Here is a 19,575-nt window from a genome sequence, read left to right as displayed (position 1 = left end):
CTTTCCATCCAAAACTATTTAGATTTACATATTCATGTTCCCAACAGTTTTCTAATACTTTTTTTTAACTGGGTGTATTTCTGAATGCCCTTTTACAGTAGCCCAATATACCAGTTTTAGCTTCAACCTGCGAAATTCCAGTGGAATCTCATTCATTTCAACCTGTAAAGCTGATACAGGAGAAGTTTTAAATGCTCCACAGCATAATCGCAATGTCTGGTTTTGTATTTTATTCACCTTATCTAATAGAGATGCTGAGGCTGTTACATAAACCATACTCCCATAGTCTAATGTAGAACTTATAAGTGCACAGTATATACTTTTCAGAGACTGTCTATCAGCTCCCCAATCTATTCCCGCCAAACACCTCAGTACATTTATTCCTATTTTACATTTATCTACTATCTGTTGAATGTGTTTTGCAAATGTTATCTTTGAATCCATCCAAATACCTAAAAATCTAAATTCAGATACTTGTTCCAGTTTTTGCTCATACAATTTTAACAACTGGTGTTTTCTTCTTTTTTGAAAAAGATATTATTTTAGTTTTTTCCACTGATATTCGGTATCCCCAAGTACTTTCCCGCATTTCCTCTAGTCCAGTCGGTGGCGGTAATGCACCAAAACACCAAGAAGAAGAAGAACGATACAAGAAGAAAAAGGAGATTGCGCCGCGGTCCTGTGTTTGTTGTGATTCAGCTGAAGAAAGGTTTGTTTCTAAACATGTAGGAGTTTAAATCGAAAAAAAAAAATTAAGTTATTTAGTCAACTTTGTAGTTACAGGAGCTTTCAACTGTTTTAATTGTTATCGAATACGGTCATGTGCTTTATTTAATTTTGCATCCACACGAGAAACAGAACGGGTATATGTCTCATTTAGCTCCTAATATCGCTAGCAGTATGTTGTGAACAAAAATCAAGAACGTTGGCAAGTAAGCACGGAGGTCACATTTGTACGAAGCCTTCTTGTTTCAGAAAAACGACCATTACATCACAAAGTAAGAAAGAAATTACGGCAATTGCTCCTTGTGAGGATTGTCAGTTTTATAATGGCGGTTTTCGCCAGAAAACAACTGCTGTTCAAAACAGCGTAAACTCAAGTACAACGCAAACATGTACAATGGCCCTTTTAAAACCAGCTACGAATGGTTTGTTGAATGTGTAATCTGTTAAATGTAATATGCAGTGCTGACTAGAGAGCTGATTGAGACCTACCCAGAAATTTAGGATGTTTTTATTTTTATTTCCGTTAATTATTCTCATCTCAAACATAACAGTGTCCAGAAAAATCTCCCGTTATAAACATGGCGTTTATTAAAGAGGAGAGTGAAGAGATGAAGATTGAAGAAGCGTTCAGTGTGAAAGAAGAAGATATTGAGGAACAAACAGGTTGGTTTCTAATTAAAGGTGAATTTGGTCATTTCATCCTTATTAAAATGTTGATCACTACAGAAGTGCTGTGTCCTATAGGCGCAGCAATTCGAAAAAGGGCGCAAAAAGGGTCTATTTGTTGTTGAAATGTATTAATTTACTTTATAGTGGCTGTCATAACTGGTTTAAAAAAAGATTTATTAAAACATGCATTAAATAACTGAGACATCACTAACAGATAAGGTAAAATATGAATATGGGGGGGATATAGGCTACTATTTTTATGCCCCCATTTTTTTTTTAAAGTGAAAGGAGGAATGCCTTATAAACAGTGACATTTAAGACTTGCATTTAATTCACTGCAAAATTATGAAATTAATATTAGCCACAACAGAGGTGCAAATTTTGCAATACATAATTCACATTTTAAAAATTAAATAGACCGCAGCAATTAACAATTTGTCAGAACCTCTAGTAAATTACAAGCTATTTGTTTAGTTGTCTACTAAGAATCATAGGAGAATATGATCTCTATTTGAAAAAAAAAAAAAGAGATAAATTTATCCAGAATTGTACATATTCCTATGTTTGACTGACTGTTTCTCCCATGGCAGTGACGGGCAAATGTAATCCCCCCCTCCCCCATACCATTTACAATTTTTATATATAGTGAAAAAAATCCATTATAAAACACTTGTGCTTTTAAGCCAAATACAAGCTGAAACGACTCTCCGCAATCTCTGATCTCGGGTTTTCTCTGTATTAGAGCTGTTTTAAACTGTTTGAACGCGTTCGTTTACTGGATCCTTGGACTGAATAGTTTACAGGAGTTTACCGGTTTAAAAAATATCTGATCGCAAAAACCTGGTCCTTTTGATTTTTCTTTTCATATTATAATGTAGTGATTCAAATTAGAAATCAATAATTAATTATTATTTTGCCACTCTGCGCGCCTCCCGTGACTCTCACGCCCCAGACCGACTCTGCTTGCATTCACGTGATTTGTCGAGATGAGAGGTAATTCATGGTGCCCCCTCCTGGGTAGTCTGATTTTTATAGTATCATTTCCAGTGGTGTAGTGGTGCCTGGAAAAGTGGGTATACTCTTAATATATGCCCCAATTTTTTTTTTTTTCAAATGACCCGGCAAAGGATGAACCGACCTGTGTCATAAACAGTGACATGTAAAACTAGTTTTGCATATTTAGTTCACTATTGTAATATTTGCACACTGTCACTTAACTTCTGCTGCTTGAGTAAGGATCATATGAAAATAATATTATCCACAGAAGAGGTGCAGATTTAGCAATAAATAATTAAAATAAATAAACAAATATAAATAGACTGCAGCAACTGACATTTTGTCAGAACCTCTAGTAAATTGCATGCTATTTGTTTAGTTGTCTGTTCAGAATTGTGGGAGAATTATGATCTCCATTTGAAACAAACAAAACAATCGTGATTCTCAATCATTTCAGAAGTGAGGGGACAGAAATGTCAAATATGATAACTTTTTGTCTAATTGACAGGTTTTATTACAATTATTATTATTTATTAATTATTCCTCTTGCTTTTAATTGGCTGAGAAATCAAATACACTGCTTGACTATTATATAGTTATATAATATTATATAATTTATAATATTTTTCCTGTATTTTCCTAATGACAATTTTATGATTTGTTTAGCCTATATACTACATTTTTCCCCATGTTTATCACAGAATAAGGCAGAATATATATTTTGTAGCCTAGTAGCCTATCTATTGCCAAGTGTAATAAATGCTATCAATTAGCACTGCATTATTCAGAATCAGATGCTTTTTATTACCTGGAGATGACTTGAAAACACACATAAACCATATAGTTGCAATCATGTGTTTACATTCTTAACGTTTCTTTTATTCAGCTTTGCAACAGTAGAGATATCTTTGGCTACAGCGATAGCTGGATTCTTGCACGTCGTGACTCGTAAGTTAGTAGCTACTTCTACGAGGCCGATTTGGACTTTCTGCGAGAGTGCCATCCGCTCGAGTAGCCTATAAATGAAACATACACTGCATGAGAGTGTTTACGTCTCGTTCCTGACCGCATCACTGTCTTTACTGGATGTTTTAGAGAATATTTGCATTTATTCACATACGATTGTATTAGTTACTCATATGCTGGACTGTCATGATTTGGCTAGTGCAGGACGCGCACCAGGATTTAGAAGTGGGTATACAGAATCTCGACTGATAAAGAAGTGGGTATACGCCGTATACCTGCGTATACCCTCCACTACACCACTGATCATTTCTAATTACCCTGACACTTATGTTCTGACTCTGAGCGATAAAGATTAAAATATAAAAGTGCCGGTAATGCGTCACATTTCGAGCACTGGTTCTGTTATTAAAGAGTGTTCACTTTGGCTGTCTTCATTCGAAGTTGTTGTTGTTGTTGAAGAGGCAGCATCTCTGTCAGCATCTTGTCTGGGGACAAAGCAGGCGCGGGTGCAATCATCAATCATATTTAAAGGGAAGCCGGCGCGTCCTGACCGCATCACTGTCTTTACTGGGTGTTTTTAGGGAATATTTGCATTTATTCACAGATGATTTGATTAGCAAATCATGTGGTGGACTGTCATTATTTTGGCTAATGCGAGACACCACTGAATGCGCATCAGAGGGTATTTAGAAGTAGGTATAGGCTACGCAAAGCCGACTGATCAGCCTTATACCTGAATATTCCCTGCACTACACCACTGAGACTGACGAAACCATACATCAACAGATTCTTAGCTTATTGACAAATATCTGATCTTGTAAGATGTTCTCCCTTTACACAGAGCACTGTCCCACTATGTCTATATTGCGTCTGTCGGTGCAAGACCAATTCTGCACGTCTATACGACATGCAAACTAGGTCTGCTATTTGGACGTCTAACCAAGACCCCATTTGGACGTCAATATGCAGTTCTACATTTGAACGTCGGACTAGGTAACTTTTTTAATTTAAAATTGACATTATTAATGAATGTAATATTTATTTTATTTAAGACAAATATCAACATTGTTCTTATCAGCATGGTTAATGAATATCAATATAGGTTACTTGTGATGAAACATTATTTGTTATTTAAATATTTATTTGTTGCGTACATGATGTCTAAAATGAGTTTAAGTTTGATGTAGAAAAGACGTCCACAAAGACCGCATTTGGCCTACAATTAGCCCTTATACAGAGGTCCTGTGGACATCAATACTGGACGTTCATTAGACGTTGGAAAAAAGACGTCATCTGGCGTCACAATTTGCACCTTCAGGGGACCAAAATTGGACGTTCAAACACGAAGTACAAAAGACGTTGTTTGGACGTGTCTTTGCTCAGTGGGATACGCGTGATCACCAAATCGAAAGTGAAAGGCGCGAGCGCTCATTCAAAAGCATTTCAATTTCGCGCATGTTGATAGTGGCTCCCTGATGCGCGAAAATACAGTATTAGCACGTATGTGGGTGTGGGCGGTAAGAAAATGAAAAAGAAAAAATATATGAACCTCAATTGAATATCACAACAATTTTGTGATTGGTTGTTATGTGTGGGGCCAGGGTGGGCCAAGCTTCTGATTGGGTGGGCCAGGCCCACCCTGGAATCCCCCAATTGACACAAACAGTGGTAGCAGTCAGATAGATAGAAACTTGTGCTTATGCTCTTCCACAAATGCAACCATAATTCTCAAGCTGTCCAAGAGAATGTTGTGTCTGTTGTCAAAAAGTCTAATAGCACTAGAAGAGGGTTTGCAAACAAAACTGAATCACGCCGTTAATTCAGGCAGCAGGACTGAATGCAATTGCTAAATAAGTATTTAACAAGTCACATAATGAATCATTACTGCTTAAAAATGTAAGTTGAAAACTCAACTGTTAAAGCATGAAATAAGACTGAATCAGTGAATTTGAGTTTAATGTGGGTATATTATCAGTACAGTAATCAGTACTTAAGTTAATCAGTAATTAAACATTTGTAATCATTCAAAGAAATATTATCCATTTCTATTTGTGATTCAGAAATGAAGGTCATATTACTAATGTTGTCCACAGGAGGGAGCCACAGGATAGCAAATCCTTATATTTTTATAAAGTTTAATGAAACCCAATATAATATGCAAAAATAACTTCCTAATTACTTGTAGACCATTATTTTTACTAGGGCTATGATATGATTACATTTATATAAAGACTCATAATATACTTGAAAAGAGACATGTCCATTGTGTAACTACATCTACACAAGCCATTGTGCTTGGACCCTGATGATCGCCTCAAGTTAAACTGCATTGTTTCAGTTCCCTTCTGTGTCGTTGCCCACAACGCTTCAGTGACAATACTTTGAAATAACAAACTTATTTTGCATCCAGCTAGCCAACTCCGTCCAAGCAGAAATTGGAACCTGTCCACTTGAGCACCTTGTGAAAGGATTTTTTGTAAACTTAAAATTGAATTTACTTAAGAAAATGGTTTGAGTTCTAGGGCTTTGAAAGAGTGTTATTTGTACTTGTAATCCAAAGGTTGCAAGTTCGATTCTCGGGCCGGAATTGTAGGTGGGGGGAGTGAATGTTCAGCGCTCTCTCCACCCTCAATACCATGACTGAGGTGCCCTTGAGCAAGGCACCGAACCCCCAACTGCGCCGCAGCATAAATGGCTGCCCACTGCTCCGGGTGTGTGTTCACAGTGTGTGTGTTCACTGCTGTGTGTGTGCACGTTGGATGGGTTAAATGCAGAGCACAAATTCCGAGTATGGGTCACCATACTTGGCCACAGAGACACTGGTAAAAGATATGATTAGAGATACACTGATCGACCAGCTAGGGACCAGAATTAGCCATTTTTCCCAATGACGATGATCAATGTTTTGATCTCACACTTACGGCGACTGATTATCTATTTATATGTCGCGCCAGATGATGAGGCTCTCACAATCTGAGTGAGTGTGAGAGAGACTCGTGCAGAAATCAAAACAAATGAGCACAACAGCACACAAAGAAAGATAGATGCATACTGCTGTAGTAAAAAAAAAAAAAATTATAATATATGATTTAGATACGCAACATTGCAATCATGTTGAAACATTTTGGTCGTGCAATTTGATTTTATACAATAGTAGTTCAACAAACAAGAAGTTAAAATTAAGTGACTTACATTTTAGACACAATATTGACTGTTTTTAATCAATTTCGCTGATAAAAATAGTTCCAATCAAAACCAACAGTTTTGTGTCTCTGAGTAACACAGCTGTGTTTCATTACTGAACGAATCCACGTTTTTGAACGAATCAAGTGAGTCAATGATTCAGTAACCCATTCATAAAGACAGTAGTGACTTGCCTCGTTTCTGAATGAATCAGCCATTTGAACAAATGTTGAAAAAAGGACTAATGACTCACTCATTCAAACAGTCATGTGCTGCCACCTACTGGTTTGGTTTCATATTTAAAACTATCATTGCATTTTTCCCAACATTTCCTATTTGTATGTTTAAAGAAATATTTAAAATATTAATCTTAAATTCTTTATGCATTCAAAATTTTGCAGTGTAAATGCATTTATGGCACCTCAGCTTCATCAAACAGTCTGTGTAAATGCATCTAATGCCCAGGGCTTAAAGTTCTAAAGTGCTGGATCTCCGGCGTGCAGCGTTTGGCTGCGAAAAAAAATAAAAAATCCTACATTTAAAAAAAACATGTTGATATTACTGTCGACAGTGTCGAGTCCATGAGTTCGCCTACCAATGGTATGAGAGGAGCACAGCTTTCACTCTCAACCAAACTAACATTAGCCAATCAGAATTTTTTGTTCTTATAAACACGAGACACGCATAATAGTAGAAAGAGTCGCAACCCTGATGAATGGAGAAGCGCAACAAAAAGCTGCGAGGCACAATGGTCAAAGTCCATCTAGCGCATGTTTACATGGAACAAGTAATTAAAAAGCAGCGGAGCTTTGTAAACAGCTCAGAGTAATCATGTCATCTCCATAAGAACGATATGATTGCAGAACAAATTTTACCAGACTTTTTGAAAAGGTCCTGTTCACATATGATCTCTTAATGGCAATTCTTCCGGTAATTTACCAGTAAAGACTGTATGTGTGAAAGGGGCTAAACTCTTCCTCTGTATATGCTGTGAGAATTGCTTAAAGTTCATCTGGGAAAACAATGTGTATTATCTTACTAGATTTGGAATGTAAATAATTTATAAACCTTTGCCAACACAGGAGAATACATCAACCTATGTCTAAATGCCATGTTGTACATCGCGATTTCAAAGTAAAATTTTCTGCATGTGGCCAAATATTAAAATTGATTGGATTAAAACATTGTTTAATCACGCTGTAAAGCGAAACGTCACCAGGCCGTTGGCGCCCTCTGCATGTATTTGTTATAATTTACTTATGTTGGTTATGTTCATATGTATAGGTATATTACATTATGTAGCCTATTTTAACTGTGTTGTTCAATAAAACCATGTAATTACTTGGTTTTGATATCTTATTTGAGCCAATTATTATTGCCTCATCGTTAGTTTATATATAAATAATCATACTACAGCCAGGTTTTCACTTAGGTCTGTTTGTGTTAATAAAAATAGCAGATTACTCAATTGTCAAAATAATCAGTAGATTACTTGATTACCAAAATAATCATTAGTTTCTGTAACAACTCCGGCCTCTGTGGTTCCCCCTGATCGTCACCAGAGGTCGCCATCACCTGAGTATTGACTTCTCTCTCCGAACTCCATTTTCCATCATCTCCGTACCAGGACTCTGATTACTAGTCCACCTGATGCTCATCTATGAGACTACTTTAGTCACACACACACACACACACACACACACACACATGCATCGCGAAGTCTTGTATTGCCCCGCCTGTCATTTCTGAGCATTCTTACCTTTCTCTGTTGGATTATTGTGTTTTGACTCTGGACTGTTTCTCTCGTTTTGGATTGTTCTCTGCCTGCATTTTGACCCTCTTGCCTGCCTTGTTACTCTGCTCTTGTCTCTCCTCTGATATCCTTGTTACTGTTACTGACCACTGCCTGTACGACTGTGTTAACTTTTATTAAAGCTGCAAATGGATCTTCCCTCTGATGACTCATCATTACAGTTACAGCCATAGATTAGTTAAAATATTTCAAAATAAAACTGTATTTTTACTTTTTGTGATTAAAAGACAAATATTTTGTCATTGAAAATTTCTTAAAAATAGCATTCAAATTGTCTTGTTCTAGTGAACCAATTATCTGTATTTTGTCTCATCTCGTGATCTAAATATATTGTCACACCCCTAGTGTTGATAAGCGGTGATATAGCTCATAATTTTCCAAGTGTATGATATAGCTTTCATTCTTCAGGTCAACCATGAAAAAAAAAATGTTTCAATAAGGAAAGCAATAACTTTGCCATAGTATGCTTTCAAATGTTTAAGTTGCAACAGTCATTGCATGCTTTGCATGTGCTGCCCCCGCCCCCGGGAAAAAGTTCAGGCTCAGGATTTTTTTTTGCTTTAACCCCTGAATGCCACTTCAGATGCAGCTTCTGTGTTTCCTGCAGTGGAAAGATGGCGTTTGTTCATACTGATTTCATTTTAATGGTCACAGCCAGTGTTGGGGAAAGTTACTTTTAAAAGTAATGCATTACAATATTGCGTTACTCCCTAAAAAAAAGTAACTAATTACGTTACTTGGTTACTTTTTATGGAAAGTAATGTTACGTTACTTTTGCGTTACTTTTTAAATATGAGCAGGGCTTGATTGTTTTTAATATAAGAAGTTCTATTAATAGCAAATGTAAAAGCTCTTTCGCACCAAAAAGTGTAATGAATAAACCTCAGGCTGAAGGAAAAGTAAATTCACATCTGTACAGTAGAACGCAGGAGAAGAAGGTGCAACACTCTTCAGCAATAAAAAACAATAAAGCACAATTGTTAGTTTATCTAAAGTTATTTTTGCTTATTAGTATGGTTGAACTGGATCATCAAAAGCTCAGCAGCAAAGACATTGGTTAATAAAATGGGATTTGATACATTTGTGTTATTTAACATATTTAATTATTGCAGGTTTGCTTTATATTGAGTTTGCATTTCACTGTTTTAATTCATCTTGATGAATACTAAATCTGTTTTTTTTTTTGTTTTTTTTTTGCGAGTGGGATGAATTAATGCACATTCAGATTTAGTCGAACTACAGTAACATCATGTTCACACAGCGCACACAACGCCTCTGATTTCTCCCAATATGAGGACAGGAGACTTGTCAGTCAATAAATGGGAAAACAAAGTAACTGGCGTTACTTTTTTGAAAAAGTAACTCAGATATTCTCTTGCAAAATAAAAAGTAATGCGTTACTTTACTCGTTACTTGGAAAAAAGTAATCTGATTACGTAACTTGCGTTACTTTTAATGCGTTACCCCCAACACTGGTCACAGTTCTACAGTTTCTTATCATTCTACTGGAATTAAGTGAAACAATGTAATAATTTGATGTGAAAGATGAAATGAAAAATTGACTCTTTTTCAAAATTGTTTTAGAATTCTAAAAAAGGTTTTAGAATTTTTATCATATGTTAATGTAAATATCTTATGTAATATAAATTGTTTATTTGTTTGCTGGTTTTTATTGTATTTGTTATACTTGTATTATTTTTAATTGTTTTTGCCATGAAAATAGCCTAAGATGCTGACATGGCATTAAATAAAAATTTACTACTACTCTTTTGTATTCATTTCATTCATTCATTCATTCATTTATAATCATTTATCATTAATCTTTATTTGATCATTATTCAATTTAATCATATGTGACCCTCTCTGTGAAACCACTGCTAAAGTCACATAATCTAATGCTGAGATAAAGAGCGTTGAAGTTGTGATAGCCATAAAAATGATGAAAATAGGTCATTTGTGTTTAGTGCTGTAAATTATAGATTAAAACAATGGGTTCGAGATACAGTTCTCTAATTTAAATTTTTAACATAATAAATGCTGAAATTAATGATTTTATTGACACTACGTTTTATTTTGTGCAAAAAAATACCGGAGGTTTGCTTTATAAATATTGATTTCAATCATCTCTGAGAACTTACTTTAGATGCAGAAACATATCATTTGATTCAGAAACTTCTTTTCTATCATTAGAAACTGCAAACAGACCTTAATATCAATGCACGCGAGTGAAAACTGCGACTACAGCCGGTGTGGATTTTTTTTTCGTGGTATCACCGAAATTTCAAGAACAGCTTATTTGTTTTGTTACTCAACATTCTGCCAAGTTAATCAGCTTATTTTAAGGACATTTTATGCCTAATACGTGTTAAAATAATTTGGCTATTGGATGATGATCATGACGGGCAACCCTGATGCTGCGGGTTTCAATAGGCCTATAATACATATTATTACTGTTTTATTGTAGGCTAAATAACTTATGTATTAATAAAAAGTGTTGAATGTCCTACGGAAGCAAAGCACGTGTGTCTGATGTTTCGGGTTCGTTTTTAATAGAAAAAGAATATGCATGAATGAGAAAATAAAGTGCAGGATGTGCTTGATATTAAATGAGTTATTAATCATAATAAACAAAAAACGATCTCAATGCGTTACTGGCACTGACTGACACATACCTGAAGCGTAGTGATGTTTGTTGCTTTGTCCCATTAAAATGTGGCTAACTTTTATTTGTCTCTTTCCCACTGTAGACCGGATGGCACTGAAAGAGGAGAGAGAAGTACTAGATGAAGTGGAAGAGAAAGTTCATGATTTCAGAACTAGAGAAGAATCTTTCAAAAGTTCACAGACTGAAAAGGCTTCCTCACGAAAAAGAGCTCAAAAGACAGGAATTTTCTTTTTTACTTGCTTTCAGTGTGGAAAGAGTTTCAGTCAACATGAAAAACTTAAAGACCACATGGGAATTCACAATGGAGAGAAGCCTTTCACCTGCAAACAGTGTGGAAAAAGTTTCACTGAAAAAGGAAACCTGAATGTTCACATGCGAATTCACACTGGCGAGAAACCATACGCATGCCCCGAGTGTGGAAAGAGTTACTCTTCAAAAGCAGCCCTTACAAGCCACACGAGAATTCACACTGGAGAGAGGCCTTACACCTGCAAATTGTGTGGAAAATGCTTTACAGCAGAACTAAGCTTTAGGTATCACATGAACATTCACACTGGAGAGAAGCCGTTCAAATGTGATAAGTGTGAAAAGAGTTTTGCACGTAAAGGAAGCCTTAATTCCCACAAGACCGTTCATTTAAAAGAGAACTGTTTTACATGTCATCGGTGTGGAATGAGTTTTCCTAACCTGAAACGCCTCAACAGGCATGTGATAATTCATCCTGGAGAGAAGCCTTTCAAATGCCCGCAATGTGAAAGGAGTTTCCGATTCAATAAATACCTTAAGACTCACATGAGAATGCACACTGGAGACAAGCCTTTCACGTGTCATCTCTGTGGAAATAGTTTTGTTCATAAATCAAGCCTAAAGACTCACATGAGAATTCACACTGGAGAGAAGCCTTTCACATGCCCTCAGTGTGGAAATAATTTTGCATATAAAGAATCCCTTGATTGCCACATGAGAACTCACACTGGAGAAACCCCCTTCAGCTGCAAACTGTGTGGGAAAAGCTTCTCACAAAAAGGAAACCTTAGGTATCACATGAGAATTCACACTGGAGATAAGCCTTTTAAATGTGATCAGTGTGGAAAGAGTTTCAGACATAAAGGGACCATTAAGAACCACATAAAGTCTCACTTAAGAGCAAACTCTTTTATATGCCATCAGTGTAGACAGAATTTCGCCAACAGAAAAGATCTTAAGAAGCACATAACAACTCACATCGGAGAGGCACCTTTCATGTGCCATCACTGTGGAAAAAGTTTCACACTTAAAGGAAGCCTCAAGACTCACTTGAGAATTCACTCTGGAGAGAAGCCTTTCACGTGCCATCACTGTAGAAAGACTTTCAGATTCAAAGGAAACCTCCAGACTCACATTCGACTTCACACTGGAGAGAAACCTTTCACGTGTCTTGAGTGTAAAAAGTGTTTTACATACCAAAGAGACCTAAAACGTCATTTGCTAAGTCATTCTGGAAAGAATCTGCAGAGTTCTGAGTGTGGCAAGAGGTTTGTAAAAAGGAGCAATTTCAAAAATCCCCTGCCCATTCACTCTGGAGCAAGACGATTTAATTGTGATCAGTGTGATAAAAAATTTATTGTACTATCGCACTTAAAGATACACCTGAAAAGTCATGCGGATGTGAGACCCTATTTGTGTTGTTCATGTGGAAAGAGATTTAAATGGCTTAGCAATTTAAAATGGCACCAGAAAATACGTGTCTGTGTAAAATTAAGGCTACGGTCACGCCGCACCTGAATGTAGGCCAAAAATGAACTACTGACGTTAGAATCAAAATATTCAATAAACATTTGTTCTGCTGTGAAATGCCACCATTGAAGATTATGAATAAATGGACGAACTGAATGATATAATGAACATTGCACTGCATTGTTTGATTGATCTTTAGTAAGAGAATGCACTGTTTAATGTATGTTGTCAAATACGATATGAATACGGCCAAAGGAGCTCATTTGATGACACCTGGAAGCTGGTTCCAAATACAAGTCTGTGGCTGTGTCCGAAACCGCATACTCTCTTTAGTGGGTATTTATTGTGAATAAGTGCTTACTTTTCAAGGGTAAAAAAGTACGTTCTTTCCCTGAATCTGCCATGTTTGCTTTGTCACGTGACTTATGACATCATCACAAGCAAAGATTTAAAGAGGCCAAGCTAGATTCTCGCAAATACCTTCATCAATTACATGACTTATCTGCTGATTTGATCGCCGCGTTTTCATTTATGCCGTTCCAAAACTCAGTACAAAGGAGGCGTCGGGCTGCTGCTCGAAGAGCACGCCTTTGGAGACGTTTGTTGATTTTGTATTCAGAAAATGTAAGTAAAAAGTAGCTGTTTATTGCATTCCTGCACCCACTTACACACGTGCACAATAGTATACTTATTTGTAATAGATTTTTTTAAAACTTAGACCACGTTCACACAGCAGCAGAATACGGTTGTCAATCCTGTATTTGAGTCCTCCTTAATACGGTTACGTTCACACACAGTACGGTTATTTACAGGCGTGACAACCGCATTCTCGGAACACGCGCTGTGTGAACGGAACAGGACTGGACAACTAGTTGTCTGTCATGTCATACAGCGCGCGAGAGCCGCTCTGCCGCACAAACGCACGTCTACAGTGTGTTTCGTGTTTTCATGTGTGTTTTCGGTAATTTACAGTGACGGAGAAATGAGCTGCGTGTCATCTGAAAGTTTTAGATCAGTCAGTTTTTCACTGGAGCCGCTCCCGTAAGTTTTGTGTTTCAAATTCAAATGCTCCGCTGTCCACCCAAATTTAATAGCTACTGTCAGTTAATGAAGGTTTGACGAAGAACTCGCCGCTCGATTGGAGTCTTGTCGTGTCAGAAAGTGATAAGACTTTCAGTTTTAAGGACTTCGCTATCTTTGATTTTACTTTGGTCACTGTCGCTATGGTTACTGTTAAGGAATATGGGCTTGACTCCCGTTGCATGTTCATACAGACAGTATTCTAGACACAACTGTAAGCTGCTGTGTGAACAAGACATTTCGAGACTCACACCTGTAGTAAAGTAAGTAAATGCGAAGTGTGAACATAGCCTTATAATTAGACAGACAGATGTGTCACATGGCAATTTATTGAATTCACAATATTCAAATATAGGCAATGTGAATACATGAGTAGGTTTAATTTTTTTCAAGAAAAGATGAATAAAGATGACTTTTTAGTTTTACTGACAAAAAAAGAATATGAATAAAATAAAATATTCCAATGAATAAATACATTATACACAAGTATTAATTTGAATATACATAAACAACATAATCAAAACTTACACGGCACAAATTTATTGTTCTATGAACTATGTACACATCAACAGATGGTGACCCCCACATCATCTTACTGCCACCTGAACAGAGCTGTGCCAATCCTGCAGCTGTATTTTGATGAGGCAGTTGACCTCCGTCTTTCTCGCCAGTCCATCTTGTCCCTCACTGCTGCAATTAGGCTGGATTCCGACCATGGGTGGGAAAGGGACATTGAGGTGCTGCTGTTCCTCTTCTGGCTTGGTCATGCGGCGTCCTTCAGGGTGGTGTCTCGGACCTTCGATATCCCCAAATCCTCAGTGCATGTCATTGTGCACAGAGTGAGCTCTGCAATCATCAGGATTTTGAGGACGGAGTGATTGCTTTCCCAACCGGTGATGGCCTGGTAGTGGTAGGAGAAGGTTTTACCCAGCTGGCAGGGTCACCAGCTTTCATCTCAGCATTTGGTGCAATTGACAGCTGTCACATCCGTCTTACATCTCCAGCGACTATACTGGCAGCCTTTATCCACCTGCAGGCAAGTGCATCCTTTAGGGTTGTGATGGTGAGGAAATTTTCCCACCGGTTAATCGACGTGTGACAACACCGGTAATACCGGTATCACCATGGTGGGGGGTCGTTTGAGTTTTCCCTCTTTTCCTCTGGTTTTAAATAGCTTGTAAAAATTTTAATTTCACTTTTAAATTTGCGGCAATTCGGTGTCAAGCAGTTGTTTGTTTTTAGTTCGTTTGAGTTTTTCCACTTTCCCTCACTTTCCTTTGCTGCACCAGCACCATTGACAGATGAAGAGATGATGGTCAAGTATTGGAAGTATATCTAAAAGTATAAAGAACAACTTTTGCTTTTGTATTTGTAGGAAATAAAGATGACCAGAATAATTTGTGGCATCTCGTAGCTACTCTCCTCCATCTGGCATCCCTCCATTCCATACAGTAATCAGTTTCATTTTCAGAAGGTGCCATGGTGGAGATATGCTTGTCATCAATGCATCCAACCACACTGGAAATTCTGATTATTGGGTTATTTCCAGTGGTCACAGAAAGATGTTATCAAGTAAACGTCATTTATCAGATTAGCCTCATTTAAACCGTTTCCTGTGAAACCCCTCTTTGACGGATTTGTGCCCTGGAAAAAATTCTCAGAATGAGTGTGAGAGGGATGCACACTTTCCTTAAAATCTGCATACAGCGGACTTATAATGTGCTCTGCATCTCCGATGTTTTAAAGTGCATTTTTCTTATTTTGCAAATTATCTGTCAATGGGGTAAAAAATTAAAAATATTCTTGTTTCAGTTTGCATTAAGATTATTTTTCTTACCCTATGGCGTACAATTTTACTTGTTTTAGCCTACGTAAAATGCACTTAAAAGGAAAATCCCCCAGGAAACAAGACTAAATATCTTAGACCATTTTTCATCTATAAAATGCATATTAATAATTTTTAGATATTTGTACTTGAAATAAGACAAAAATACTCAGTAAGAAAAGCATTTTTGCAGAGTGAATGAACAAATAAGATATTTAAACATTGCTTACGCTTTAAAATGGGGGTGTAGACCGAAAGAAACTCTGGGTTTACCGAAGAAAACCTGCTCCCAACCAGGTTAGGTTCACAGAGTAAGTTACCTCTCTTTCAGAAACGGCCTTGACTTACCCTGCTTTCCAGGGTTTGACAAACCACCCATTTTGAAACGGAAAACCCAGAGTTTCCCTCATTTCAGGGTTAACATACTCAGAGTTTTCACTTAACCTCCTTTCTGAAACGGACCCCTGGAGACGCTGTTTCGTTGTGAAAGCGAAACTACTTTGTTTGGGTTTCCAAAAGAGGGCACAACTAGAAATAAGTGGTTAAGCTGTATTTACAAAACTGTTCCAGAACAGTACAACCCAAACATTTGAGTGGGTGCAGCACATTTTACAGAGGACTATTTTCTGAACATGGGAGTAGCCTGCCAGCTATGCTCAAAGTGGGGCAATTCCAACTTTGCAAGGACAGCCTGGCGCTTCTGACTCAGCCTGCAAGTATGTTTTCATATTTAAAGAATTTGCCACTGACTATTCAAACGCGAGTTTTCAGCTGTTTAGAGTAGTGCTTGTTGTTTGTAGTTTCTCTGATCACAAATGCAGACATGGTAATGTTTACGGGCGTGATGCAACGCAATGCGTAAAAAGACAGTATAAGTCATTATAATCAGTAATTATGTCCCCACTGGATGCAACAAATGCCTCGTTTGTAATTGCTTGTATTGTTTTTGTGTCGTCGCGCCGGGACATCATCACAATATGGTAAGGGGCATAATATTTCCGTCACACGCTTGAGGTATTTGGCCAATCACAACGCACTGGATAGCTGGTGAATCAGAGCACGCCTCGCTTCTCAGAATGATGAGCTTTGTAAAAATTGGCACGTTTCAGAAAGCCGGGGCATAGAGGTGCAACAGTAATGTACAGTATGTGGAAAATAATGTGTTTTTTGAACCTTAAACCGCAAACACATTGCATTACACGAAATACACAAAATAATGTTCTTTTTAGCAACATCATATGACCCCTTTAAGGTACCACTCACTCCCATTATAAAGCTTGTAAGGAGCCAGGATATTATAGAGCCAGGATATTATAACTCCTGTTAAGCGTGAAAACAATTTGCAATCCGTTGTGAACACATGATAAAAGCAGGCGTTTGTAACTGTTGTTCCAGGTCGTGTATCACAGAGCGAATTAACTCTTTCACTAATATTACTGAACAAGCTATGTTCAACCAAGACTTTGCCTTTCTTACACAGAACAACCTCCTGCACAGCAACCAGTCTAGTTTCAGAAGTGGACATTCAACCAAGACTGCCTTGCTCTCAGTTGTTGAAGCTTCTAAATTGGGGTTGATATGAGCCCTACAGGGCTAGGTAAGTGGCAAGGTGAGTAATAGAAAGGGGGCTTTTGCATCGCATATTCTAGGAACTAGCCAGCATGGTGGTTCCTTGAGAACCAATTTATCCCTCGGGCCATTTACCTTGTTGCATTCACCTCGGCACCAGGAACTCCAAAACGGCTGACAGTGATGTCCTTATGCGTGGCATTTACAAACAACATCCGGTGATTGGAGGATGCCATGATCGGAGCTGTTTTTGTTGTGTGTCGTGGGATTCATGATAATAGATATGGAAAGTAAATGCACAATTTACACGATTGAAAGAGCATGAACATCTGACTAAATCTCATATGACAACTTAATGTTATCAACAAGGGTGAGAAAAGAAAACAACACTGCAGACAACAGGTAAATGCCATTCTCATTGTTTTCCATGTTCGTGGGTAAAATATTTTTACAATTTAAAAAAAAAAAAATGCTGGGTAGCCAGTGTTTCATATGCGTTTGGCCAATCAGCATACCCTGACGTCACTGATAGTTCCTATAGAACTTTTTTAGACCCTACTCTGAAGTAGGAGCTAATTTAGTTCCCCCAAACAAAGTTCCTAGAACTAAAACCATTCCTAGTTCCTAGTAGATATAGACATCTACTTTAAGGACACAGCAGCAGGATTATTAAGCAACTGTCACTTTATGTTAATCAAACAACAAAAGAAAAAGAGAACTCACTGCTTTTGACCGAGTAACTTATATATGCTTACCACATTGTCTTGATTTAAAAATGTTTAGATATTTGTAATGGAAAACAAGACAAAAATACAAAGAAAATCATTATTTGCAGTGTTTCTCAACTCTTGAATACTGTAGATATCTACAGGTGCATCTCAATAAATTAGAATGTCGTGGAAAAGTTTGTTTATTTCAGTAATTCTTTATTTATCAACAAATTAGAATACTTCATAAGACCAATAAAAAAAAACATTTTTAGTGAATTGTTGGCCTCCTGTAAAGTATGTTAATTTACTGTGTATGTAGTCAATACTTGGTAGGGGCTCCTTTTGCTTTAATTACTGCCTCAATTCGGCGTGGCATGGAGGTGATCAGTTTGTGGCACTGCTGAGGTGGTATGTAAGCCCAGGTTTCTTTTGACAGTGGCCTTCAGCTCATCTAAATTTTTTGGTCTCTCGTTTCTCATTTTCCTCTTGATAATACCCCATAGATTCTCTGTGGGGTTCAGGTCTGGTGAGTTTGCTGGCCAGTCAAGCACACCAACACCGGTCATTTAATTAAAGTCTTTTGGCAGTGTGGGCAGGTGCCAAATCCTGCTGGAAAATGAAATCAGCATCTTTAAAAAGCTGGTCAGCAGAAGGAAGCATGAAGTGCTCCAAAATTTCTTGGTAAACTGGTGCAGTGACTTTGGTTTTCAAAAAACACAATGGACCAACACCAGCAGATGACATTCCAAATCATCACAGACTGTGGAAACTTAACACTGGACTTCAAGCAACTTGGGCTATGAGCTTCTCCACCCTTCCTCCAGACTCTAGGACCTTGGTTTCCAAATGAAATACAAAACTTGCTCTCATCTCAAAAGAGGACTTTGGACCACTGGGCAACAGTCCAGTTCTTCTTTTCCTTAGCCTCTGACGTTGTCTGTGGTTCAGGAGTGGCTTAACAAGAGGAATACGACAACTGTAGCCAAATTCCTTGACACGTCTGTGTGTGGTGACTCTTGATGACTTGACCCCAGCCTCAGTCCATTCCTTGTGAAGTTCACCCAAATTCTTGAATCGATTTTGCTTGACAATCCTCATAAGGCTGCAGTTCTCTCGGTTGGTTGTGCATCTTTTTCTTCCACACTTTTTCCTTCCACTCAACTTTCTGTTAACATGCTTGGATACAGCACTCTGTGAACAGCCAGCTTCTTTGGCAATGAATGTTTGTGGCTTACCCTCCTTGTGAAGGGTGTCAATGATTGTCTTCTGCACAACTGTCAGATCAGCAGTCTTCCCCATGATTGTGTAGCCTAGTGAACCAAACTGAGAGACCATTTTGAAGGCTCAGGAAACCTCTACAGGTGTTTTGAGTTGATTAGCTTATTGGCATGTCACCATATTCTAATTTGTTGAGAGAGTGAATTGGTGGGTTTTTTGTTAAATGTGAGCCAAAATCATCACAATTAAAAGAACCAAAGACTTAAACTACTTCAGTCTGTGTGCACTGAATTTATTTAATACACGAGTTTCACAATTTGAGTTGAATTACTGAAATAAATGAACTTTTCCACAACGTTCTAATTTATTGAGATGCACCTGTACTTATTTAATGCACTAACAAGCTGAAGAGTTGAATCAGGTGTTTTAATTAGCGAGA

General features: G+C 37.6%; 1 protein-coding gene across 1 annotated transcript; it reads left to right on the top strand.

Moving 5' to 3' along the window:
* Positions 1–583: 583 nt before the first annotated feature.
* On the top strand, positions 584–12,913 carry LOC131539353 (gastrula zinc finger protein XlCGF57.1-like). The gene is made up of 3 exons (XM_058773895.1): positions 584–709; positions 1,278–1,389; positions 11,101–12,913. Exons 2-3 carry the CDS (start codon positions 1,305–1,307, stop codon positions 12,780–12,782), a joined length of 1,767 nt encoding a protein of 588 aa, XP_058629878.1. The 5' UTR covers positions 584–709; positions 1,278–1,304; the 3' UTR covers positions 12,783–12,913.
* Positions 12,914–19,575: the final 6,662 nt, after the last annotated feature.

The sequence above is a fragment of the Onychostoma macrolepis genome, chromosome 04 (assembly GCF_012432095.1).
Source record: "Onychostoma macrolepis isolate SWU-2019 chromosome 04, ASM1243209v1, whole genome shotgun sequence".
NCBI lineage: Eukaryota > Metazoa > Chordata > Actinopteri > Cypriniformes > Cyprinidae > Onychostoma > Onychostoma macrolepis.
The sequence above is the reverse complement of the archived record's forward strand: the minus strand, read 5'-3'. Positions and strand labels throughout refer to the sequence as shown.